General features: G+C 47.5%; 4 protein-coding genes across 4 annotated transcripts in view; 2 read left to right on the top strand and 2 right to left on the bottom strand.

Moving 5' to 3' along the window:
- The window catches only part of LOC131272474 (uncharacterized), a 30755-nt gene extending 12754 nt beyond the window's left edge, over positions 1–18001 (top strand). Inside the window, exons 10-19 of the mRNA XM_058274219.1 lie at positions 651–1846; positions 4431–5040; positions 5086–5307; positions 5382–5658; positions 13912–14191; positions 14271–15087; positions 15164–15493; positions 15591–15813; positions 16164–16356; positions 16426–18001. Of these exons, the coding sequence (XP_058130202.1) occupies positions 651–1846; positions 4431–5040; positions 5086–5307; positions 5382–5658; positions 13912–14191; positions 14271–15087; positions 15164–15493; positions 15591–15813; positions 16164–16356; positions 16426–16630 (4353 nt within the window). The 3' untranslated portion in view covers positions 16631–18001. The remainder of the gene's footprint in view (positions 1–650; positions 1847–4430; positions 5041–5085; positions 5308–5381; positions 5659–13911; positions 14192–14270; positions 15088–15163; positions 15494–15590; positions 15814–16163; positions 16357–16425) is intronic.
- Positions 256–1958, top strand: LOC131259404 (2-oxoisovalerate dehydrogenase subunit alpha, mitochondrial). The gene is made up of 3 exons (XM_058260885.1): positions 256–375; positions 448–552; positions 651–1958. The coding sequence occupies exons 2-3, from the start codon at positions 478–480 to the stop codon at positions 1896–1898; spliced, it is 1323 nt and encodes a 440-aa protein (XP_058116868.1). The 5' UTR covers positions 256–375; positions 448–477; the 3' UTR covers positions 1899–1958.
- LOC131259406 (acylphosphatase-2-like) lies at positions 2075–2866 on the bottom strand. Its single transcript, XM_058260889.1, has 4 exons — positions 2635–2866; positions 2543–2559; positions 2362–2471; positions 2075–2287 (listed from the first exon to the last, which is right to left on the bottom strand). The coding sequence occupies exons 1-4, from the start codon at positions 2849–2851 to the stop codon at positions 2173–2175; spliced, it is 459 nt and encodes a 152-aa protein (XP_058116872.1). The 5' UTR covers positions 2852–2866; the 3' UTR covers positions 2075–2172.
- Positions 18002–18160: 159 nt separating the features above from the next.
- On the bottom strand, positions 18161–25204 carry LOC131260464 (serine protease inhibitor 88Ea-like). The gene is made up of 4 exons (XM_058262192.1): positions 24972–25204; positions 19423–20105; positions 19217–19331; positions 18161–19084 (listed from the first exon to the last, which is right to left on the bottom strand). Exons 2-4 carry the CDS (start codon positions 20080–20082, stop codon positions 18546–18548), a joined length of 1314 nt encoding a protein of 437 aa, XP_058118175.1. The 5' UTR covers positions 20083–20105; positions 24972–25204; the 3' UTR covers positions 18161–18545.
- Positions 25205–25551: the final 347 nt, after the last annotated feature.

Here is a 25551-nt window from a genome sequence, read left to right as displayed (position 1 = left end):
GTCGAAAAAATAATAAATTTGCGGAATTTCGTACTTAATAGATTTTATTTGCCATACACAATATTTTTCACAGCCAGAAATTCTCACTCCATCGAATTTCGAGTAATTTTAGCCACGGTGCACTTTTGAGTGTTTGTGAAATGGGGTTTTGTTTACGAAAGAAATGTACAGACAGCTGTTGTCGGTTGTGTATGCGTGCCATCCGGTCGAAATGTGGTACACGTTCAATTAACATCACGTTTCAATTCACATTGCTTTGGCTAAATTAATCGCACAAACGTCGTTGCCGCGCAGAAGAAACTCGTTCGTAGCTCGGAGAGCAATACAGTCGACCGTCTTATCATCACTGTCAACGGCATCAGCAATAGTAGCCAGGTGGGTAGCACGAGTTTGACGTAATCAAGATTACAATATTGAGTTTAGTGACGAGAGTTGTTCTGTGTTTAGAATCTTTGCAGCCTTGAGCGTTTAGATAAGATGTCTTTAATACGTTCTCTGAGCACGGTTCTAGGAAAGAGGGTATCATTTGTGCGGTTTGTCCAATCGGCAAAGGTAGGAGCATAGCGTGTCATTAACACACTGTTGCAAGTACGCAAAAGTATCGAACCATGAACGGAGACTCATTTTTCGGTATCCCCCTTCTCCTGTAGTGCGTTTCGTCGGATGCCGCTGCTAATAATGCACGCGCCGGAGGTAGCCTGTTGCACGCAAAGTTCCCTGGAGCCCTGGAAGCCTCCTTCGTGACGGCACCAAAGCTTTCGCTCCCGGCGGACATCGAACCGATTCCGATATATCGCGTGATGAACAGCGAAGGTGCGGTAGAGGATCCGACGCAAGATCCCAACCTCGATCAGGCAACCGTGCGAAAGATGTTCCGCGATATGGTGTTGCTCAACACCATGGATAAAATCCTGTACGAATCACAGCGTCAGGGCCGCATCTCGTTCTACATGACCAACTTCGGCGAAGAAGCAAGCCATATCGGCAGTGCAGCCGCCCTCAGCCCGGAGGACTGGGTGTACGGGCAGTATCGTGAGGCTGGAGTATTGGTATGGCGCGGTTTTACCATCTCCGATTTCATCAACCAGTGCTATGGCAACGCGGAAGATCAAGGAAAGGGTCGTCAGATGCCGGTACACTATGGATCGCGTAAGCTCAATTTTGTGACCATCTCCTCGCCACTGGCCACGCAAATACCGCAGGCGGCAGGAGCGGCTTACGCGTTTAAGCTGCAGCCGAACAACCAACGGTGCGTGATTACGTACTTCGGTGAGGGAGCAGCCTCGGAGGGTGACACCCATGCGGCGTTCAACTTTGCGGCTACCCTCGACTGTCCGGTGATATTTTTCTGTCGCAACAATGGATTTGCTATTTCCACGCCATCGAAGGAGCAGTACAGAGGGGACGGCATTGCCGGACGGGCGGCCGGGTACGGTATGGCGGCACTTCGTTTCGATGGTACGGACGTATTTGCGACGTACAACGCAACGAAGTTGGCTCGCGAATACGTGCTACGTGAGAACAAACCAATCGTGCTGGAAGCGATGGCATACCGCATCGGGCACCACTCGACGTCGGACGATAGTACCGCGTACCGACCGGCGGAGGAACTGGAGGTATGGAACACGGTCGAGCATCCGATCACCAAGCTCAAGCACTACATGGTCCAACGCGGGTGGTTTAACGAGGGGGAGGAAAATGAGTTCGTGAAATCCGTCCGCAAGCAGGTCCTGTCGCAGATTAATCAATCAGAGCGAATTCCCAAACCGGACTGGCGTGAAATGTTCCAGGACGTGTACACGGAAATGCCCGCGCACCTCAAAGAACAACTGCGTGAAATGGAGAAGCACGTCGAAGAGCACCGGGACCATTATCCGCTGAAGGACTTCAAACAATAATCGAACGGGTTTTACTTCCCTACTTATTGTCTTCCCATTCCAGAACCTCGTTCACTAAAGTGCATTTATTAGCTACGTAAAACGTTTTCAAAACGCCTGTAGGCAAAGGTTTCATATTTTCGGACAAATAGAAAGGACCAACAAAACGAGAAATTTTCCTAGCCTTTCGCGCAATCATGTACCTCGTGCCTTATTTTTTGCTGCAAGCAAAAATATATAACCACATTCAATTTACAAAGCATATTAGTGTAGTGTATTCTAGTGACCATGGCGTTTAGCGTCGAATGGAGAAATCTTTGAATGAATAACTAGTGACTTCCTTTGGTACGCTGAAAACCGCCTTGTCGATACGGCTCGATGGACTTCCCTTCGTCTGTAGCCAATACTTCCTGTTGGTATCGAAAGAAAGAGAATGATTGTTAAAGACAACGGTTGTTAGAGAGGCGTCCGGATCAGTAGTTACATTTCATTGAAGGGTTTTTCTTCTCCCTCGAGCTGTCCTTTGACCGTGTCATCCTTAGTGTTCATGCACCATCCACGAACGCCTAGGGTGGCTGCCTGTTTTTGAGTATACTGTACCAATTGGTAGGTAAAATATTGTTGCATAAAAAGACGTGGCATCTCATTCGACAGCATCTACTTACCTTACGAAAGAATACTCCTGCAATATAAATGTAAAAAGAACACACTTTTTAGTTGTTTCTTACAATAGAATACGAAGCTATAGGATACATACCCTGCACTATACCAAAAATCTCAAAATCACAGGATAATATTTTGGTGCTCATCGTTGATTGGTATCCAGAATCAGTCAGCAATGATTTGCCCTCAAATGGTTGGCGAACGTCTGAGCAAAGTACTAGTTCCTTTGCCAGGAGCCGAGTTGCTATTATTGCAGTAAACGAAACGAAAATAACTAGCCGATCGTTAGCAACCATTGCGTCCCATGTCATTTGTTGGTGTCTTTGGGAAGAGGCAGGCGAAAATAGTGTTCTAAGCCGACAACATTACAAAACCATGCTTGCAAGCGATCCACCATAAAGCTAGTTTATTATTTAGGGAATCGCGCGAAGAAAAATAAATAGGACTTTACTGTAGGATTAAAATAAGTCTGATTTTAGCCAGTGACTGCGACTGAACAAAATCTTTCGACTGTTTTCGATCATTTTGCTCAATAAACAATCCGCTGTCACATTTGTTGTTACCGATGGGCAACTGTCTTGGGCAGCTTTTCATTGCGCCAGTGTGTCGAAACAAAAATACGCATCTCGTTCGTCTTAACCGAGCCCACAGCATCCGCGAGTGCAAAGGATTATACTCATAACGTTAACAGCGAAAGAAATATGTTTAAAAGTGTTCGAAGAACCTTCACAATAGATCTTCCACAAGGCGGTGCCGTTGAAAGGTCCAAATAAGTGTATCAAAACACCTCGTCCCTAGCAACGTGGTGCACAGACACACAACCACACACCCCATGTTCGTAGCAGTCGAGCATCTGTCAAAATTGCGAAAGAAAATTCGGAACGTTGGATCCGCAGCAGTACGGGACGGCAACGACGACGATATATGGTCGAATGTGACGACTATCAGCAATAACAATAACAACAAGCAGTCCCGACAACCGCAGCACTACCAGTTGCTGTAACCGCGGGTGAAAAGTGGAAAGAAGAAAAGTGAAACGATAATCCCCTTGAAAAGAGAAAGTATTTGGCCCTCGCCGTCATTGTCGTGGGCCGCCATCGGTTACGCCGTCACATCGTCTTGCTCCCGGGTGTTTTCCTTCCGCCTGGCCCGAGAGTCTGTGTGTCTCGAGCATATTTTCTTCGCCCCCCTGTCAATCCTGCTGCGAAGTGCGTATCATTCGGAGGAGTGTACCCGTGTATGTTTGTGCAGCGAAAGTGCAGTCCGGAACTGTCGCAAGGTTCTCGTTCGAATTGGGGACAGTAGTCTAGTGAATCGTGGCTGTTTGCACCGAAGATATGTGAAGCTTTTTTGTGTAATTTAACCTTAGAGTGGACCAGTGTAGGCATCTTCTCCCTGATCCCGTCGAAAAATCCGTGTGTTCAACGTATCCGAACGTCCGAATAGCAAATAATCTTACGTGACACCAATGGTCCTTCAGTGTTTGGTTTCTTTTCTTCGTCGCGCGTAACGGATCGACTTAAAAAAACAAAATCGGTGAAAACCCCACAACGCGAAGAAGCAACACCCAACGTAACGTGCACTGCCGTATCTCTTGATAGGAACGACGCGTCGTGTTTGATAAGACCGCGGGTTCAACGGCAGCGTAACCGAATAATACTTGCCCCGCGGCCTCACTCCCCCTTCGGTGGACGCTTGGAAGGTTCAAAAATGTACATTGCTTTGCGCTGCGGGTACACAATCGTATCTTGATCGGTGTAAGATTCCCTTCTGACCCGCTTGTTTTGCTTCCGTTTGAAGCGGCCTCCCAAAAGAACTGCGCCGTAAGGTGCCTTCGGTACGGACTCTGCGAAGGACAACCACGGGGCAAAAGGAGCGAGTGTAAACAAGTTGGCCGACTGTCCTCGCGTCAGTGGAAAAACTGGGTGAACTGTATCTGGGCCATCTGGTGGGGATACTGCTCGCACTATTTACCAACTTGGAGGAAGCCAGCAGACTCTGGTCGAAGATACGGAAGAAAATGGATGGCAGCAGTGGAGGTGCTGGCGGTGGTGGTGGTGGTGCCCACAGTACAGTTAACTCTTCCATCGCTTGCCCAATGGCTACGGACGCGGACATGCTCCTGGATTTCCATACCGGATACCCAGAATACTCCTACCGGTACGATGGGAGCAACGGTGCAACGTCATCCAGCGCGCCGGGAGGCTGTAGTAGCGCTTTGATGAACGGTCTCTCCACTGGGAGCCGCGGTCGGGGCACGAGTACGGGTGAAGGTTCGTCTGGGAGCAGTGGGACGCCACGCAAAAAGAGTTGGTCCGAGCTGAAGAGCATCGTCAGTGAGAGCCGTCGGCAGATGGCAACGACGATGGCAGCCTCCTTCCCGATGAGCGTAAACTTCCGCACCCTGTCCGACGGAAGGACACGGGTTTATTTTCTAAGCCCACCACCGGCGAACGGTTGGGATACGATACTTTTCTACGCGGACGTTCCGCCGTTGGAAGCCGACAAGCAGGACGACGGCGAAGACGACACCGTCGACGATGAGGAGGACCAACCTCAGCCCAACCGGCACCTTGAGTGGCACCAGCTGCTCGAGTCCGTTTTGGGTCACCTATCGACCAGTAATTCCCGCGAGGTACAACTCCTGCTCGAACGGAAGCGGCTCTCCATTTGGGGTATCACTTCGTACGAGCTGCACAAATCGAGCGGGAAAATCGTTTTCCCAGCCTGCAACACACTCTACCAGTGTTTGGACACGGGCTACGAGGTAGGATAGAATTTATCCGAAGCGAATATTTTTAAACTTCCGTTCAATAAACTAACTGGTTAATAAAATTCCAGGAAAACACGCTCTTCCCATCGGAACTACGAATCTTCCAGCGTGCGGCTGCCATCGATCCCCAGATCTGTCCACAAAACTCCGACCTGGTGGCGTTCGTGTGCAACGGCGATATCTGGGTGGTCCATACGCACAGTGGGCACAGTGAGCGGCTCACGTACGCCCACGATGGACGCCGATCGTTCGCGGAGGATCCGCTTACGGCCGGTGTTCCATCGTACGTCATGCAGGAGGAGTTCAGCCGCTATCAAGGCTTCTGGTGGCAGCCGGAGAGTGACGGTGAGTAGCAACAGTTTTTGAAGAGGTTGGGGCAGCGTATTTTTCTTTTTTAGTAAACTCTTAATAATCTTCATTAGGCGCTGCAATAGCTTAAGATAAACGATTTCTATAGCTTGTCCTAAAATTAAAGACCGACATTGCGATACTGCCCATAATGAATTACGTCCTTGAACGTAATATTGTTTGGGTGATTTGCAATCGACATGCGCTAGCATTGCCAATATCCATATAACCGGAACCACTAACCATGGCTTCCTCCGAATTGCCTCACACGGATGGCTTACTTTAAACTGAAAAACAAAAACAAGCGAAAAAAAACCTCCAGTAGTCTTTCACCGACGACTCGAGTGGGCATATGGTGCACGGTGCTGTCCATCCATCAGCATCACCGTTGACGATGCAATATTCGAATGTAACTATATCCGTGCACTGCGAGTTGGTCTGTCCTTCCGAGCGAAACCCTCCCGATGCACAGTATCGGTTTGTGCGGTTCGGAAATGATCTTTTACAGAACACCTGCTCTTCAATCGATCAGTTTCCGGCCCTCTGCTACTGGTTGGAACACACACGCGGGACATGTTACACTAATGCACAGTTTGCTCATTCAATTTGCTGCTCTATTGGTTCTTCTAATATGTCAGTTGATAGTTGATCAAACTTGGAGCTAGAGATTTAATAATGCTAAAAAATATAATAATAATATTGCTTAATGTTATTTGTGATATAAGGAGTACATTTTATTAAACTTGGTCCCCATCTTTATTTCGCAGTTTTCTCGATTTTAAGACTTGTCCATTGCACATACTACCATTATTAGTGGAACACTTTTTCTATCCATTAAATCGAGAGTGATAAAAGTTTCTCGCCAAAACTGTTCGTGATCTATCTCTTTGGTTTCACACAAGCATTAAGTGTAACTCCTCAACTTTATTTATTTTATTGCTTTAAACATCCGTTTGAACTAGGTTGTAACTTATACGTTATATAACAAGCTTAGGAACGCATTTGGCATCTACATTCCAGACCATAATCGCTTCCGGCAGTTGCAGTTGCCTGTTTTCCCGTTCTTCTTTACGGCTCTTTGCAACGACGATTTGCGTTTGGTTTTGCGAAGCGGTTCGTTAGATGATGGTTCGTTTTTCTGCAGGTTGTTTTCGTTTATTTTGGCCATTAATTATCCAAAAGCTGGTGAGCAGACCAATAAAACAAAAAAAAAGAAATATTGTGAAACAATAAGTTAGTGCAGTAAAAAGTGTTAAAACCGCGCTGTTTTACGTTTGGTAGTTTTGATGATGATTACCGCAGCGTTTCGCGTGGAATGCACTTGTTGTCTGCATTTCCAAACCATGCAAAACAAAATTATTTTGTTTTTTATTTAACTCATCTTTCTCTTTGTCAGTAAATAATATTGAAATCTATGTTGGCTTTCTTCTGTTTTCTTCTATAAACACAATTAACTTTTATTAGGAAACATTCTTGATAAATTGATGTTAAAAAATTGATATTGTGTAAACAACGTCTGAAGAAAATCCGCGGGACCTCATTCACTCCTTAAAGTTGACTTTACCTTCGGTGCCCTGGGGGTGCCATTTTACAACCAGCAAATATATACAAAAAAAAAAAGAAGGATGAAGTCAATGCCCGCCACCGAAACGTGTCGAAATTGAGTGCAACTTTGATGACTTGCGGATGCGGTTTTTCGATGGTTTGAAAAGCAATCTAGTTGGAAGCATAATTTCGACGGAGGAATAAGAAGCAACCCTAATAAAGCTACCCCGAAAATGAAAGCGCGCCTCCCTTGCCCGGTGGACGCAACGTGCGCGTACGCGTGCTCACGACCTTCACCGCATTCGACCACAATCTCCCTGCATCGGCGTGTGGCGCACGTGTTGGGTGAATGTTGAACGGGGTTGTCGGCCGGACGGGAGGGTGGAGGAGGTGGAGGAAAAAGAGCGATCTCCCAGTGGGTCAAAGGTGTGTGTTGAGAAAGGGGTCTCCGACACTCTCCAAAACTATTGCCAACATCCAATTGTTGTATTGCGCACCACAAGCGAAATTATCCCGGACGAAATTATGGTTTGATCTTTGGTTGATCTTGGATCAAACATAACTGTTGGGTGCTCGAAAGAGAGACAGGGTACCACTGTATTGGTGAATCGTTTCGAAATAAGTGTTTCAATCAGTAATGAGCTGTGAATTGCATTTTTGGTACATAGATTGCTTGCTAGATTGCCAAATTATTTCTTATCCGTATCTTCCAACGGTTAATTCCACAACGAGGTGTATAAATCCAGAGGTGTGGCGCCTTACATTGATCGCTGCTCGTCACCACCTGTTTTGCCCCGAGTGCTGATACTGAAACAATACGGAAATCCATCGGCAAACAAACAATTATCAAATGTTGCCGCAAGTTGTGTGCGGTCGAATGGATCGGTCGGGGTTCTGTTCGATACACGGGTATCACTACCTTACCATTTGTCTGCGATTGTTTCAGCACCTCGACACAATGATTGCCCCCGGGCGCTTATGATATGATGGTGGCCGGCGGTTCCCCTCCGACCCGAACGCCGCCACTCTGTTTCAAACCATTTTTCTTTCTTAGCCGTCTGCATACCTGCCGATCGGGCGGCAACTCCTGATTAAAAATCCGCTCGATCAACCGATCGCCCACCCGCCCACCCGTCTCCCCGATAATGCTAATAACGTGTGACGCCGGTGGCAGGTGCTAATGGCAAGCAATTGCATTTCTCGCATCGTTTTTCGACCGCCACATAGAACGCGTGCACGCGTGCAACTTGCGGTACCGTACCGATGCGCCATACACGGCATACGCAAACGAGTCCCCGATTGTGGGTGTTGGTTGTTTAAAAGTGGAGTTTTTTTCCTCCTCACTATCGTGGTGAAATGCTTGCATGAATGCATCAAGCGCATATGGGCTTCTGTTTCCTCTGCATCTGCATTCGAAAACGCACGGACGGAGGGGTGTGTGTGTTTGTAGAGGGTTTGGTAACGAGTGAGCTTTTGAGGCACTGTTAAGCAGTCGTTTAACAATGTCTGCATATTTCGTGGTTGTGTTATACTGGTTGTTTTTTCATGTCCTTTTTAATTGCATTATTGTGTTTTAGCATTGCGCGCATAGTTTTACGTCTGCTGGGGAGTTCGAACCAATTGATTTAAATTGCACTTCCTTATTTGGCACCGTTAACCCGCCCTTGGTTGTAATTACTCTTTTAGTTGATCACCCGTTTTGTATGTGTTGTAGTACAGTGGTTGATTTACACAATCTATCTATTCATCATAAAAAAAGATTAATTATCCTTAACTCTCTTTAATAGAAACGAAATAATCGTCCTATTCAATTGATTTAAAATGTAGAGCATCTTCTTATCTAACCATTAATTAAAAAATGCCACGCTTTTTATCTTTTTGATAAATCCTTTAAATGATTTGTTACCCTTTCATGCCGCGTTGGGGATGAACAAGGTTAAGTTTAAGTGTTTACTACATGTTCATTGTAAAATAAGTATTAATTGATCTTACGACCAGATGATGATGGAAATGCTGAAATTAATATTTCTTTTAATGCGTTCTATGGGGTCCATGAGACAGACTCTATTATTCGTGTTAAACACATATTTGTTAATGCTCCATAATTTTTTTTTTCTGTGTTAGATATGGTTAATTTCAAAATGCTTAATTAATGGGAAATGTTAACTACAGCTGAATTATTTGTGGCTTTTTTGCTATCTTCTCTTTAACACCCTTCTTTGTTTATAAAAAAAGAAGCAAAACTCGTTCATTTATGATATTATTTTTGGTACAAAGGGTGTTAAGGTATATAGATTTGCAATACTGATCATCAAATTATATTTGAAGAATTTGCTAAAGTGCAACAAAATTTGTACAAATTAGTCACATGGAATAGAATAGGGTCTGGGATTTGGATGTCCCGTACAAGACGCGGAAAAGAAAAGTGTTAAAAGTTAAACATTTAAATCATTCGTCATTTCAACCACCAACTTGCATAATCTGTCATAGCGAATATTTCCCTGAGTAAAATCTCACATCCATTTGTCATTCACGGAACGCACGGATGAACCGCCAGAGCAGAAATATTTTTCAAAAAAGCACCCTGTCATCAGGCGCCAATTGAAGCGCCACAAATGATAGCTTATTAATAACCAATCCACTGCATGCACACTGCACTCCTCGATTAGACGGTTGATATCGATCACACTAACGCGATCGTGCCACGTGTGACGTGTGACAAATGGTTCGAAACAGTACCAAAAGTACCGCACCTTTAATTCCGATTCGGACGTAATAAATCTTTACGTAAAACTGTCACCCAAACGTACCATCGGCCCGGAGAGGGCGTCATTGGGAAACGGTGGGTGTTCAATATCTTGCGGGAGTCATCTGTGAACACGGTTTTGCGAACGCGTACAAAACAGCACAAACTGAACACCACCGCGATGTTTGATTTTCTTCGTACGATGTGTGATGTTGAACTTTCCGTAACTCCCTTCACAGTCCCAGTGCTACTGACTTTGCTCGCTAGCGGTCCAACACTAACGGTCCCTTCAGTCACATTTTTGTGAACCACATACCCAACATTCTCCTCCGGTCCGGTGCTCCACATGCTGGCGGGCGCCGGGAGTCCTCATCGCGTGACACGATTTGTTTACGCACGAAACTACGTCCCAATTGGGAATATTGGCTGCAAAAAAGATTCAAAGCAACACGCAGAGCCGGAGCGGCGCGGCAACATGAAAACCTTTGCCCACAGCCGGCCGATGAAAAGGCCAACGACGGGGGAAAGGAAGCGGAGTGGAGAACAGCCCATGGTGGGGTTGGCGTTTAAAGGATTGCCTCAGCAAACCCACGGCGCCACCGATGCGCTTCGAGAAGAGCCTCCTTTTTCCCCACCCGTACGCCTTCTCTCCGACTGCTGGTGGCTCCATCATGGTGGTGAGTAGTGGCAGTGCCACTTCTGCCCACCACTTGTTACGGCTGCAAAGTTGAACTATAAAACCGCCCGGTGGCCAACGGTGGAGCATCATTCGTCGGTGTTCTCCAGCAAGACACAGGTCGAATCGTACCGAGCAACAACTTGTAGTATCAGCAGTTTTGCCTGCGATAGAGAGAGAGTTCAACAGTTTCCAGCTTCGGTGTTGAGTGAGGTTTATTTCAATCCTGGTGATCTCCTGCAGTGGTCGTCCAGACTAACGTGAAACCCACCATGAAGGTAAGTAGGTGACTGCACTCCAGGCACGCTCCTTCTGGAAGCTTCTGCTCGAGCACAGTTGATCGCAACCTGCGTTCTACTCCGACTGTAGACTTTCATCGTGCTGTCCATGGCGTTGGCCATCGCGGCCGGAGCCGCCGTCGGCGAAAGCGAAAGCAAGGTGAAGCGAAGCAGCTGGGACTTTGGTGGCGATGACTTCGGTGGGCACGATTTCGGCCACGAGCACAAGGAGGAGGTGGTGAAGCACATTACGGTCGAGAAGAAGGTCCCGGTGCCGTACCCGGTCCACGTGACCAAGCACGTGCCGGTCGAGGTGAAGGTACCGTACCCGGTCGAGGTGGTCAAGAAGGTCCCGGTGATCGTGGAGAAGAAGGTGCCGGTGATCGTCGAGAAGAAGGTGCACGTCGACCGCCCGGTCCCGTACCCGGTGAAGGTGCCGGTCAAGGTGCCGGTCATCCACAAGGAGTACGTCGAGGTACCGAAGCCCTACCCGGTGCACGTTGAGAAGCATGTCCCGGTCTACATCAAGAAGCCGGTGTACATCGAGAAGACTGTCCCCGTGTCGATCCACATCAAGAAGAAGTCCCACTGGCACTAAGCGGGAAACCCGTCATCGCGATCGTTAGGAGGCAGAAGCGGCGACACATTCGAGACACACACACGGGCTGCGTTAAAATGTTTTCAATCTGTGACTGAAGTTACCGATCTCCTCCTCAAGCACAAGCCCGCTCGGAGGTGACGCAGCTTTCCTTGCGGTTGTTATGCTTTGTAAATAAATTGACTCTCTAGAGACTAATCGCGCATGTCTGCTGATAGACATGGTAGATATTAAAACATTCGTTGTTTTCATTCGTTACTCGGGAACCAATTGGCGTTCTATATTGGGAAGAACTAACGATCCATGAAATAATTGGGAACAAGAGTTTTTTCTCATGAGATTTAAAATTATTGGAGTTTGATTGCCTCAAAATGGAACGCTACGACTGCCATGTTTATCTACCAGTCGTATTAAAAAAGGTAGAAATTAAATCCATTTTTGTTCCATTTGCCTAGACTCAATTCTGGCGTGCTTATCTTCCTGCGCTACAATCCTAACTGAAATATTTAACGTAACTCAAGAGCTTTATACTGTCCTACTGACGTTAAGCTGGCGTTCCTTTGCCGTAGTCGGCCCTGGGACGGTTGCATAAAAAATCGAAAACAAGAAACAAACTTCAAAATCAACCAAAGTATCACCCCGAACGCATCTTCAACACGTCAGACTTTCGTTGCCCACGGATGCACCGAATCGAACGTTGCAAAGGCGTGGACGGGGATTAAAAAGGATCGATCATGTAACGGTGCCGCACGGTGCCGATCCTCCTTATTGGGTCACCGCGGTGGATCAGCGCGAAAAAAGAAACACTCCTACAAAACACGTTCAAAACTGCAATTTTCCAACTACCAATCTGGCCCGCGATCGGGGGGCCCTAAATGCACACTTTAACCAGATCGGTATCAGCAAAAAGGGTGAGGGTAAACATCTCACGGTGACGGAGACATAGCACGTGCACATTTACTCCGCAGCGGCCCGGAGGGAACAGTGCGCCACCAGTGTGCCGCCACTCACCCTAAATCCATCACGTGGATCGTTAAGTAATTGCTATCGGCGCGATCGGATGGAATGGCCGCGAATTGAGGATAAAAACCTCCTTTAGAAAACCGGCGGCCCGTGTGGTGTCCTGTTGTCTTGGCAGCGGGGCAGCGGTGCTAATGCGGGGAAAATGAAAGTGAACTCCTAGCCGCGGCGATGAGTAATTATTAAAGAAGTTGTCGAGCTTTTGGATTCTCTTGTGCAAGATTAGCGCCACCAGAAAGGGAAGCGAAAAAGTGGCAATTAGAGATGCGAACGCCAGTTTTTTACCCCTCCCGTCAACTTTCAACTGTCGAAGAAGAGTGACTTGTCCACAAATGGAGTAATCGGCTAGCTAGTAATCCAGAATGTGGAACACGGTGGCAAACAGCCGGTGAAAAAGCAGGTTCACTTATATAATATGTTGAAGTTATTGAGAGAGCGAGTACTTAGGGCCACCGGGAGTTTCGCAGTCCAAGCGCGTCTAATAGTAATATTTCGAGGGTTTTAATGTTCCATTTGACGATAACGAAGTCTTCAAGACGTTGAATCTTACCAAAAAGGGAGAGTATTGCGCAAAAAGTTCGCAACATTGTTATGCAGTTGTCGTGTTGTGTGGAAGCTGTTATTCAAACGTGATACATTTCGTACCGTCCGTTGCATCGCGTACCGGCCGAGGTGCCCGATAAAGGAGCCGCAGCTGGCCACGCCACCATTGACGTAGGATGCTGACCGTCGGGAGTGCAGTAACCGGCAGATTAATTGACACACGTTGTTATTACTTTGTAGCCTCGTTGTGAATTCGCTTTCGAACGCCATTTGCATCATGTCCACCACTCGCCGAGCCGGCTGTTTGCCTCGTCGCCAACTGCTGCTCTAACTCTGGCCCCCCTTTGCCATTATTGCCGATTTTCCTTTTTCGGTCCGGTTAAACCCGGGCACACACTCTTCAGCTGAACGGGAGAAAGACGCATTCAAGCGCACGTGTTAAGACGCACGCACGCACGAATCTGCACACCGGCAATCGTGTGTTAGTTGTGTGTCCGTTTTCTGCTTCACGTAAACACCACGTGAAGTTTTCGGTCAACTTTTCGCGCACACCTTCGGTTGGTTTTGCGTGGTGCACCCGACGAGGAAGTAGGCGTTGGAAAGCCTTTCAAAGCCAGTTTCCACAACGTTTTCCAAACCACCCCCCGGGGGCGTACTTTGTACTAATGAGGGTACGTTTTCTAGAAGGTTCCCGCTTCCACAACCGCCGGTGTGGAACCGTACTTGCGAGATGTTTCCATCGATATTATCTAACATCCAAGAGAAATGTTTCTTCACATCCTTGGAACTGCTTGCAGAGAACTAAGAAATTTATTCATACATTATTCTGTTTGTTGCTTCGCAGATGAAATCTACCGCATCGTGTACGAGGAGGTTGACGAAAGCGATGTCAGTCTGTACACCTTCCCGTCGTCGCAGTCGTCCAACCGGGACTTCGAGGAGTACCGGTTTCCGCGGGCCGGCACACCGAACGCCAAATCGAAGCTGAAGCTGGTCCAGTTCCGGCTGTCGGAGAATCTGCGCATCACCGACATCTGCATCAAGGAGCTCCAGTGTCCGCTTACGTTCGCCTTCCCGTGGCTGGAGTACATCGTGCGCGTGGGTTGGACTCCGGACTCGAAGCAGTAAGTCACAGGAATATGTGTATGTGGTGCTGTACCAGGTTTGATCAACTCTCTTTTTGTTTTTGTTTTTGCTTTACAGTGTTTGGGCACAGTTACTCGATCGACCTCAGCAGCGGCTCGAGGTGGTGCTACTGCCGGTGGATAACTTCTGTGAGATCTACAGCAGCTCACCCTCGTCACCGAACGCACAGGCGAGTGGGTCACAATCTTCGCCCGGTCAGCATCAGCAAAACTCACAACAAACGCATCACCATCAGCAGCAGCAGCAGCAGCAAAATTCGGGATGGCGTTCGCCGCTGGACAAAACCACCCGACCGCTGCAGGTGATCTACTCGGAGACGTCGACCAGCTGGGTGAACGTGCACGATCTGCTACACTTCATTGAGCTGTCCGAGCACGAGGTGACGTTCCTGTGGGCCTCTGAGGAAACCGGCTACCGCCATCTGTACTTGGTCACATCTAGTCTTACCCCCGTCGGTAGTAGCAATAGTAGCAATAGTAGTGGAACCGTTAGCAATAGTACGCGATCCCACCACCAGAGTACGAATAGTCTTCACAATCAACACCAACCCTCCGTGCAGCAGCAGGAGGGTAACGGAACGGGACTATCGGGACACTCGACTACGGGGTCCGGTTCAAACCAGTCGCTCCCATCGATGGCCTGCATTGGGAGTACACTGACCCCACGGATTACCAGCAAGGTTGCCCTCACCAGTGGCCAGTGGGAGGTGCTCGGACGAAATGTTTGGTACGACCGGACCCATCGGATGGTCTACTTTATGGGGCTCCGTGAGACACCGCTCGAGAAGCACCTGTACGTGGTGAGCCTGGCGAAACCGAACCACCTGCGGCTGCTTACCATGCCCGGGTACTCGTTCACGGTTGAGTTTAATGACGTAAGTACAGATGATTCACTACTTCCCGTCAATCTCTTCCTATGCTAATGCTTGTCCCTCCCGACGGATTCTGCAGGACTGTACCGTTTTCCTTCAAACGTACTGCAATATCTACACGCTGCCATCGTGGGAACTGGTTAGGATAAGACACGCCACCGACGGCGGAAGTAACCGGCCGCCGGCGGTGGACGGACTCAAGCTGATCTCAGTGGGCTACCTGGCCGAGGGTGGAGCCTCGGAAAATACTCAGTACAATCCCTCCATCCACAGCCCGCGCATCTCGACCGGCGACGTGCTGTACGCGATGGTGTTCAAGCCGCACAACTTTGCGCTCGGCGTCAAGTATCCGACCGTGCTGAACGTGTACGGTGGCCCGGAGGTGCAGACGGTTAGCAACACGTTCAAGGTAAGTGCTCCGGTCATTCCCGGCGCGGTTGTGGATACTTCGATGGGGGACAAGAAGGGAAACCAAATTGTTTCATCCTCCTTTTTTCTATGTCCAGGGTATGCGTCAGCTTCGGATGCACATGCTTGCCTCGCAAGGGTACTGTGTGGTGTGCGTAGATTCGCGTGGCTCGCGCCACCGAGGGGTGGAGTTCGAGTCGTACATCCGGTGCCGGATGGGCACGGTTGAACTGTCCGATCAGGTCGAAGTGCTACGGATACTAGCCGAGCAGCTTGGCTACATCGACATGGATCGGGTGGCCATCCACGGTTGGTCCTATGGTAAGATCCCAACGTCTGTTTTGTACTTCATCTCATCCTTTTTCCCTAACATCTTAGTAGATTTAGCTTATTTAAAATATAGGTCTCCAGAATTTTGTTATCACACAAATCACATAATGATAAAGTTATGGTCATCAATAACATTCCCGTGGAAAGGTTCAGAAGAGCGCAGTTAAATGTCAAGCTAAATTTGACTGTGTTTTATATAAGAGAAATTCTTTTCCCACCGTTTATCAGATAGACTCATGATATCTAGAAAGAATTTCGAGGATTTTTCCAGTACAGCAGGAATTTTAGCTTGGTGACCTCAGTTGTAATGGAATCAATCATGCCGCGTTACTCTTTTCCAGGGGGTTACTTGAGTTTGATGGGACTGGTGCAATATCCGGAGATATTCAAGGTGGCCATTGCTGGCGCCCCGGTTACGAGCTGGGAGTACTACGATACGGGCTACACCGAGCGCTACATGGATCTGCCGGACAACAATCGGTCCGGTTACGCGGCCGGTTCCGTGCTGAGTTACATTCAGAAGTTTCCCGACGAGTAAGCAAGCTGGCTGTATGTGGCGTTTCTTGGGTGTATGATCATCCTCCGTTTGCTTTTTTCCCACAGGGACAATCGTTTGCTCATCATCCACGGGTTGATCGACGAGAACGTGCACTTCTACCACACCTCGCAGCTGGTCAATCGGCTCGTGCGGGCCAACAAGCCGTACCAGCTGCAGGTCTACCCGAACGAGCGCCACTCGCTGCGCAACCTGGAGGCAAGTAAGCACTACGAGACGAAGCTGCTCTCATTCCTGCAAAATCATCTCTGAACGCCGGTGCCGAACGTCGGTGCAGCGCGACGATCGAAACGATGGACCAGGATCCGACCGCGGTCACTAGCTAGTCGCTGTTTTTCTTTTCGATTTCGAAAATCATCGGTTCGTCGCTTTCCCTCGGACGATTCGCAGTGGGGAAAGGGTTCACTGCCGGTGGACCAACCGTCAACATCATCCAACTTCTCGCTTTGCTCCACGATGGCGGATTTGGTGCAGAAGCTTCGTGGGTTTCGCTTTCGTATGCTTCGTGCTACGCGTGGTGCTACGACTAAAAGTGCTTCCGTTTCGCAAGTGTAGAGATATGTGTATGTGAGCGCAAACTCGCTCACATGCTGTGGCTGGTGGAGACTCGCCCCTGCCCTCCCCCCCGTAACGTCATCGGGTCGACGATGGTTGGAAGAATGGTGCTTGTTAATTTTAATTGGAACGTTTAATAGAGTTTTATCCACTTTTAACTTTTGCTACCATTTTGACAAAACAATGGGTGTGCGAGCATTTTGGGAGATGAGAAAATGAATCCTGCGGCCCCTTTTTGCCTCCCGTTCGGGTGGCCAACATACTGCACTACTGCCTGCACCTAAAACCCGGTGATACTCTCCGCGCTGCCTTTTTTTACCTATCAAACCCACCTAACCCCAATCCCGAGCGCGTGTTTTCAAGCTGTTTTTGTTTGCCTTATCCTTTCGCTTCCGGGATTGCTGGTGAGGGAGTGTGTGTGTGTGTGCGTGTATATGACTGTGTGCCTATGTTGGTTCTGTTGTTGTTTGTGTCTTTTAGCTAAGTTCTCTGAAAGTAAGTTGCCAGTTTTGCAAGCTGTTTGTTACGTTGACCCATTTTGTACTTGAAAGGATATGTCGCTTTACTCCAGCGGTACGCTCCAACTAATACCACGTCTCGTTTAGACTGCTTGCTCTCCCGCCCTGCCAGGGCCGGTAGATTCTACGCGATCCTATCGGTGCCACTGAATTAGTTCTAAGTCTACACCACAGTACCACCAGCAGGAGTTATATCGGTTGTTTTCTTCGTTCGAACTGACCGGTCGCGCGTACCTTCAAATGTAATTTAGGTTCGGTCCGTTGTTAATGAAACTTTTTTGTTTAGATTCACAAAACTCTGTAGAAAAGGTTGTGTATAATGCTGCCCGTGCTACTAGCGTTCCATCGGACGGGTGATTTTATTTTTGTGGTGGAACGTTTGAGGAAGAGCTAACATGTACTAGTTTCCCGCAAGTTCAACAAGGTCCCATCGGACCAAAACAAAAACCATTAAAACTGACACACTATTAGAGTCGCTTGCAATCGGACAGTGGACACGTGGTTATTTATCGCCTCCGGACGTCCAAAGCAGGGCGTATGCCGGTGTGAGGGAGCGTATCAAACGGTTGAGCAATAATGCAAATAATGATGGTGAAGTAGCTGCTGTTAGTAACATTTAAAATAAAAAAACAAATCCTGATATTTATTGCGAAAAATTTTAGAATTACTCTTTACCTTTCGCCGACCTTCGAAGAAAGAAAGCGCTTAGTTCGGTTTCATAGATTGTATATTTCTTATAAAAAAAACTCTCATATTTCGTCGTAATGTTATGCTAAAATGTCACTCTTTTATATTTTTGATTATCAATCTTCTTGTCCGAGTGACGAAAACCAAATGGACGAATCTATCGTCTTCGTAACGTCATGCAGCCCTCGAGCCGTCTCAACCCCTAACTACGCTACGTTTTCACTGTATTTCCGATGGTATTTGCGTTCTAGCTTTACGTCCGGTTGCGTTCGAGCGGTTCAGCAGCCGTGTGTGCCGTCTGTCTGTTTCAATAAATATAATCCTAAAAAACACATCATCTCCCTTCAACGGGACGTCCGGTGGTGGGTCACTTTGTATGTTGTGTTCGCCAGCCTCCAGCCTGCTCGTTACTCCGGCCGACGGTAGACACCGTTGAACAGGACGGCCCGGCTCGCATAATCGTAGATAATGAACACGAACGGATGGGTGCAGTGGAACATGGCCGGATCGGCCGGGCGGGACGATCGGAAGCTGAACGCGATCGTCGCCGAGGCCGCAACCGAACCCTCCTCGTTCACCTCGATCTTGGACTTCTGTATCATCTCGTCGAACCCGATCGGTTCGCGGCCATCGGTGAACGTTCCGTAGTTGGCGCTGGAATCGAACAGCTCGCCCATACCAAGCCGCTCGAGGACGGGCCGCATCTCCACCTGCTTTTCGATGCTGAACTTTGGCAGCTTCACGTCGACCTTGCGCGAGATGCCATCGTTGACCACCTCCTGCAGGATGTCGGTATCGGCGGCGAGCCGGGCCAGCAGTTTTTCCAGTGCGTTCGGTTCCTGCGGGGGAAGGAAGACGAACATCGACACCTGATTGTTGCTGTCGTCGTCCGGGCCGGTGCTGTACGGAAGTTCTAGGATGTGGCAGCCGAGCTTTTCGTTGGCAGCTACAGAAAGGATAAATTAAAAACATTTATGGTAAGTGAATCACATTTATTTGCTAAACTAACAATTATTTAACTTGCCATTTTGTAATCTATGTTAAGAACCTATTTGACCTCGTTTGAAATCAAACTTACCGTGACTGAATGTTCCTTCGACGTGCATCATTTCCACAAACTTCCGTTCGTCAGCGGAGACGTAGAAGATTTCCATGTTCGTTTCGTTCGGCTTGAATTTTGTCTGCCATGAGCCCTGCAAAGATGAACGAATTCATACCAATAAACATTCGTCATAAGTACCATATAAAAACGGCGCGGTTCGGTAAAACCCACGCTGAACCTACCTTGAAGTAGGCCGCATTGGCCACCGCCAACTTGGTGTTGCGCGTGATCGCACCCGGAATCAGCAGATCCTTAATCTGGCCACGGGTTGTCTTCTCCACCCACTGGTTGATGTACACCCGCTGCTCTTCCGGCTTCGTCTCGTAGTCGAGCAGCTCGATCGTGTCGGCAAACTTCTCCTGCATGCAGCTCGCGATCGGGATCTGTCGGCCAAAGAACAGCTTGTCGACGGAGCTGAAGCCAACGGCGGCACCCTCGCTGAAGCGGCCCTGCAGTGATTTCCGCGCCGTATCGTACGCCTCGAACACGGTCGCCTTGCTGTCGGTCCACTGGAGGTTAAGGCCCTTGCGGATCAGCTTCTCCGTGCCCTCCCGGGCCCCGAAGTACATCATCAGCAGAACATTGTAGAGGCTGTACGGCGAGAAGAAGATGTTCTCGTTCGGTGTGGCCGTGTTGATTGCGTCCAACAGCTGCAGCGTGAAGATCGACTCGCCCTTGTACAGGCGGTTCTGGGATTGGGCTGCTTCGTCTTTGGTGCTTCGTTTGGCGTCGTCCTCCGGGAAGCATTGATCACTGGAGGTTGGTTGTGCCGCGCTGACGGCGAATAGTCCTAGCAGGACTAACGCTCCTGCCATACGTGACTTTGCACTCGACAGTCTCATTGTGAATGCTTTCTTCGTCGGTTCTGGGGGTGATAAGAAAAAGTAGAAAAATTAGTGACGACCTAACCTTGTATACCTAGGACATCGCTAGATACTTCTAGACGCCCTTCTGCAGTGTCGGACATTGGCACACGTCGTCCGGTAAAACCCAATCCAGTAGCAGACACACGCAACCTTCAATCCGTGTCGATTGCGGGCGTAGTTTGTTTCCCTACTCTAGTGTTTTTGTAGCCCTGTCTGAATGTGTTGTTTTAGCTGTTGTTTGTATGACGCCACCCGACGAGGAACTATTCCTTCGCAAGCGGCAAGCTCCTCATGGTCGTAGACATGGAGACATTGAAGACGTCACCACGTGCTCAGTGATTGATTCATGGAAAGGAATTCCCCCGCAGATGGTACGCGCGGGTACAGGAAAATACGGAACTCTCACTCGTTTACCGGTCGTGCCTTAATTGGGACGATCTTGTTTTTGTTTGGTTGTCCACCGTGAATGACTCAAACGAGTTGATTGTCTCGTTTAACAGACGTTAGACCTTTTTTATACTTCAAAGGCGCATTATCTATGGTTTGTGCGAAAGAATATCAGTACAGTTGAAAAAGCCTTACAAAGGCAAGATGTTTGCGGGTTAGAAAAATACAACCTTCAAGAAGTAACGTCTGATAGGAAAATCTAAGTTGAAGGACAAACTCAAAAGGAAGCGCGGCAAAGACGTTCAACTTTCCCCCAAGACGGCGGTGAGTCTGTAGAATTTCATTGCCACGTCGATGCACCTCCCTCTCGGGCACGATGCATCGCGCCGGTTGAAGGCCATCGTTATCGCCGTCAATCGGACTCGGATCCGACGGTCTTGTTGTGACGGAGGATGGAACTAAACACGGCAAACCGAATGGCTACACAAATATTAAGTCTTTGGTCTTTTAATCTTATTCAAATTTTGTTCGTAATTTATGTAAATTCTTAATGTTGAAAAAAAAAATCAACTAGATTAAACGTTGCTCCAGCAGCTTCGGACGGCATCAGACAATAGAAGCCACTGCCGGCACAAACAGTATGTAAACAGAAACCAGTTCTTTTTATTACTATTCATTTGTAAGGGCCATTAGTATTCAAATTCACAAACGACAATAATGCCTGTTTATCGCCCACATCATCGCGTTCCTATAAATGAGTAGTTTATTTTCGCAGTGTTTTTATTGTGTATAAGGGTCGCAAACGTCGAATAAACGAGTTTTAGCAAATTAGCTTTACCAACCGCGTTTTTGGTACTTTCGTGAATGAAAACGCAATTTACATATTCAAATAAATCATCAAATTTACGGTAGTTCTACAAATGATGATTCATAGCTCGTTTATGTTGTTGGTACTAAAATGGTATTCAAATCTTTTTAATGGCGTCATTTAATTGTTAATCTATTTTATTTATTTTTATTTTATTTATTTGTTGGGGTATGACGGACATTGCCGTATTGTTAGAGCCAACATGCTCTAACAGACTTTTTTGTTCTTAGGGCATTTCCTCCCTACGGTTAGGCCTTGCTATTGTTAATCTATTTCTTGAAGGAATAATTGTCAATTTTTACACCATTTTTAGCTCCAAGACACACTAGAAAGAAGCTAGCTCCGATAAATGACAGCAATTTACCTGAAACAGTTTTTTTTCAGTTACAACGTTTGACTTAAGGATTTAGTTGATCCACGGACGTAGTTGCAAGTAGCTTTGTTGTCGGTAGCCGTGTTTTATTTATTTATTTTTTTTTTCAAATTTTAGATTTAATATATTACGTTGAATCTTCAAGCCGGTTGTGGCCTTGCTTGAAGCAGAGCAGAGAAAGCTCAAAACGTATGCGATTAATCCGAAGTAGTTGATGTTGTTTTGCTCGATTCAACAACACCTTCCATGTGTGTTATCAATTAATGTAAACCAATTGGTCGCAAAAAAAACCCGGTGCAATTTCGTAGCGCATTCAATTCGTCCGGTATGAATGTTTATTTTCATCCGTATTCCCGACACAAAATGCAACACATGGTGGCTAACATAATAAAACACGCCAATCAACGTAGGGAAAAGTGATGATTTACGCACGGCGGCCATTTACCGACAGGGCAAGGTTTTGCCGGAACAATGTGCATTGAAGAAGTTCATTAATCGAGGCACTGCACCGGCGTCGCAAGTACTTTTCCCAGACGTACTAACAAACAACCCGGACCCCAGAAAGTGTCTGTTGGTACAGAGTGAGTAATTTTGGTTTTTGCAATACCGGCCTTCATAGGCAATGGCGATGATACGACGCGGATACGGTGAAGGAATTTGGCACGGATATGAAATATCGAGGGTTTGAACCCACGCTCAACAACAAGACCACGAGTAAGACCCCTTGGAGGTTTACGTAAATCGATTGATTGCATAAAACAATTATGTAAAATCATTAAAGCATTTTTGTTTTGCGAGGAATGCAACTTTACTACCTTACTTTTAAGGGAGTTCATTTGTATTTCCTTGCGTTAGTGCTAGAAGATTGTTGATTAAAATATTATTTAACATTGAAATTCATTGTATTCCGCGCTTGAATTTGTTGATAGTACATATTCTCCGAGGTACGAAATGCACATAGAAAAGTGATATTTTTTCAGTGACTGCCTTCAAAACAATAAAACTCGTACAAGAGCAACTTGCCGGTACGGTTGTGGGGTTTTCCCTGAAGCAGGAAGTTTCACATGCATGACCCCAAACCGGAAACCGGCAGAAACCGGGGTGTGCATTTTATCACTCCATTAAACAGCGGAACAAAGGCACAAATGAAACAACGTTGAATCTGGCTTCGGTTGGCCAAACACACACACACGCCTTTGGTTGGGAGGCACATCATCACGGCAACGGTTACTAATCGGAAGTGCAGGGAGCATTCGTTACGCCGCGATCTTTTTCGATGGCTACTGGATCAAAATAATTGTAACATAAAGCGTAGAAATCAAAAGCCTCCTTCATGGAGCGATGTAATGCAACCGGTGTGAAGGTTCAACTAACAGTTTAAAAACCGAATCTAATTGCTAATCGACGATGTGGTAACGGTTTGTGAAAAATGGCTAATCAATTTGGGGGATCCGAGCCCCACCATCCGTTGCTAAAACACGGGTGAAGATGAGACAATGAGATGCATTTTGCATATGTCATTTAGGCAGGCGTACTTTTCCGTCCACATCCGTCTCGGTATCCGCGTATTTTGCGTTCCTTTCGCATGCCCGCATCGAAATTTCCCAACTTTCCATCACGGGCGGTAGAAGCTTGCAACATACCCGGCCGGATGGGTTGGCCATGTGGCTGGAGGAGGCGCACGGTGTTACGCGTGGGTTAAACGCTGACAATGCAGCAGTGACTCATGTTCACCCCGTTACTTTACGTTAAAAAATAAACAAAAACAATAAAAACCCCGAATGTGGGAGGAACTTCGTTGGTTGTACAATGGTGAACCACATCCCCGCCTTTCCAGCGACCAAAAGCCCAACAATAAATTGTATTTATTTATCCATTCTTTTTTCGCTCGAACAAAATTTGAATATCAAGTCCTTGAAATAAATGTAAATTTCACACACACGTTACACACCGTTGGTGTTAAAAAGTGTGCCCTTCTTCCCTCGCGGGCCGCTATGGTTTCTCACGTGCTGGGGAGCCTCAAATATAAAAAAAGGTCACACGTTCCATCACCGAACGATGTAATCTTATTTTGAGCTTTTAGTGCGCTAGCCAAGTTACCATTCCGGCCGTGGGCTTGTCAAAGGAATCCGGCTGGAACCGAAAATTGACACTCACTGTGTGATCAAACGGGTTCGAGATGGAAAAAGAAAAGAAACGGGGAGCTGCAGTTAGCGCTTTCTTGGTTGACTCATATTCGGCGTCTGGCCCCAACTAAACACACACACACACACAAACGCCCCCAAACGACCAAGGTGCAACGTCGCGTTTGCATTGCGTTACGACAGCCAGTTGGAGAGCGCGCGCGCACATTGGGTCATCCTCGGGGCCACCAGCATACGGACGCCATTATGTAACGCAGCTCTCGGGCCACCGCTTACGTACACACACGCACACTGTCGGTTTCTCCTTCACGCGGGACGCGACCCGTCCGGGAACCGTTTCCGTCCCCTGCCACTCCGGTTCCCCCGCCGGTTACTCAACTTCGCCGAAGGTGGATGCGATGATTTCACCCTGCATTCCCCCGACCCCCTCACGGCAGTGGCCCTCATTGGGTTGAGCCAAGGCAAGGCAGAAAGAAACAGCGAGATTGCGCACGGCGTATGATCCTCGATGGATCGGCCTTCTTTCTCCAAATTCGCTCACCACCACCACCAGCCGCATTCCCCGCGGGTCTCCGGTAAGATGCGGTGCGCGAAATGCGATAACTTCTCCACCGATTCACTTTCATTTTCAAGTGCTATTATGTGGGAAGCTGATCCGGTTCTCTGCAGTCCGCCTCATTCGGTTCGGTTTCCGTCACCAGGTGGACTTCCGAGTGCGGACTCGAAATCGGCACTCGCTTCCGAAAGCTCCAAAATGGAGTTTCCAGTGCTTGGCCTCTTTGCCGTTTGGTCGACACGATGCCGCTGGCTGGTTGGCTGCTGTAGCTTATCTCCATTTTGAATCCGGTTTTGCGGTGAAATAAGAGCGACATACTAAAAAACCAACATACACATAGTCGCGCATCTACGCATCGAAAAAACACGGAAAACCCCATGATGAACTTAAATGGAAGTTTAATTGTACACACGAATCGGTAAACTGATTGCTTCCTTATCAAAACAAGAGACACTTTGCCTCGGTTGAACGTACTAATTACTAAGATACATAACACCATACGAAGATCGCGAAGATCTTCCCAGTGTGATTACTAACCTCCGGTACACTAAATCACTAATGCACACCAAACACGGATGTAACACACTTCTAAATCTCTGCTACCAAACAGTCGTCCACAACGTTTATCTAGTTTTTTTTTAATCTATTTCACCAGTCGATCAAGCTCGATCGATGATCGCACTGCTGTGGCGTTAAGCCGTGCACGTTTTCGTCCAAGTTTCGATTCGTTCGCGACCGACGCGTTTTAAGTCTGCGACGCAACTGAGGCGCCTCCGTTTGCCAACCAGTGCTTATGACTCCCGTGCGGCTTCCCAGCTTCACGCTCGGTGCGCCGCCACTACGCCGCGGAGAACCCCACGGAACAGATTAAATGTGGGGAAAAAAAAGATCGCGGCTCAATTGTGTGCGCCATCGCCGTTGTGTGGGTATAGAAAACACACCGTACCCGGGAGGGCCCGAAACAGAGCTCCATATGCGAGATTAAATTTAAAAAAAAACTCAGTCAAATTTAAAGCAATTTTTGCTTCTTTGACCTTACTTGAAGTTTATCTAATTTTATTTTTTGTACAATCTATGCAAATATTTATTTTTTATTTTTCTTTAACAATTATCATGA

This window comes from Anopheles coustani, chromosome 3 (assembly GCF_943734705.1).
Source record: "Anopheles coustani chromosome 3, idAnoCousDA_361_x.2, whole genome shotgun sequence".
Lineage (NCBI taxonomy): Eukaryota > Metazoa > Arthropoda > Insecta > Diptera > Culicidae > Anopheles > Anopheles coustani.
This window is presented reverse-complemented; position numbering and strand designations above follow the sequence as displayed.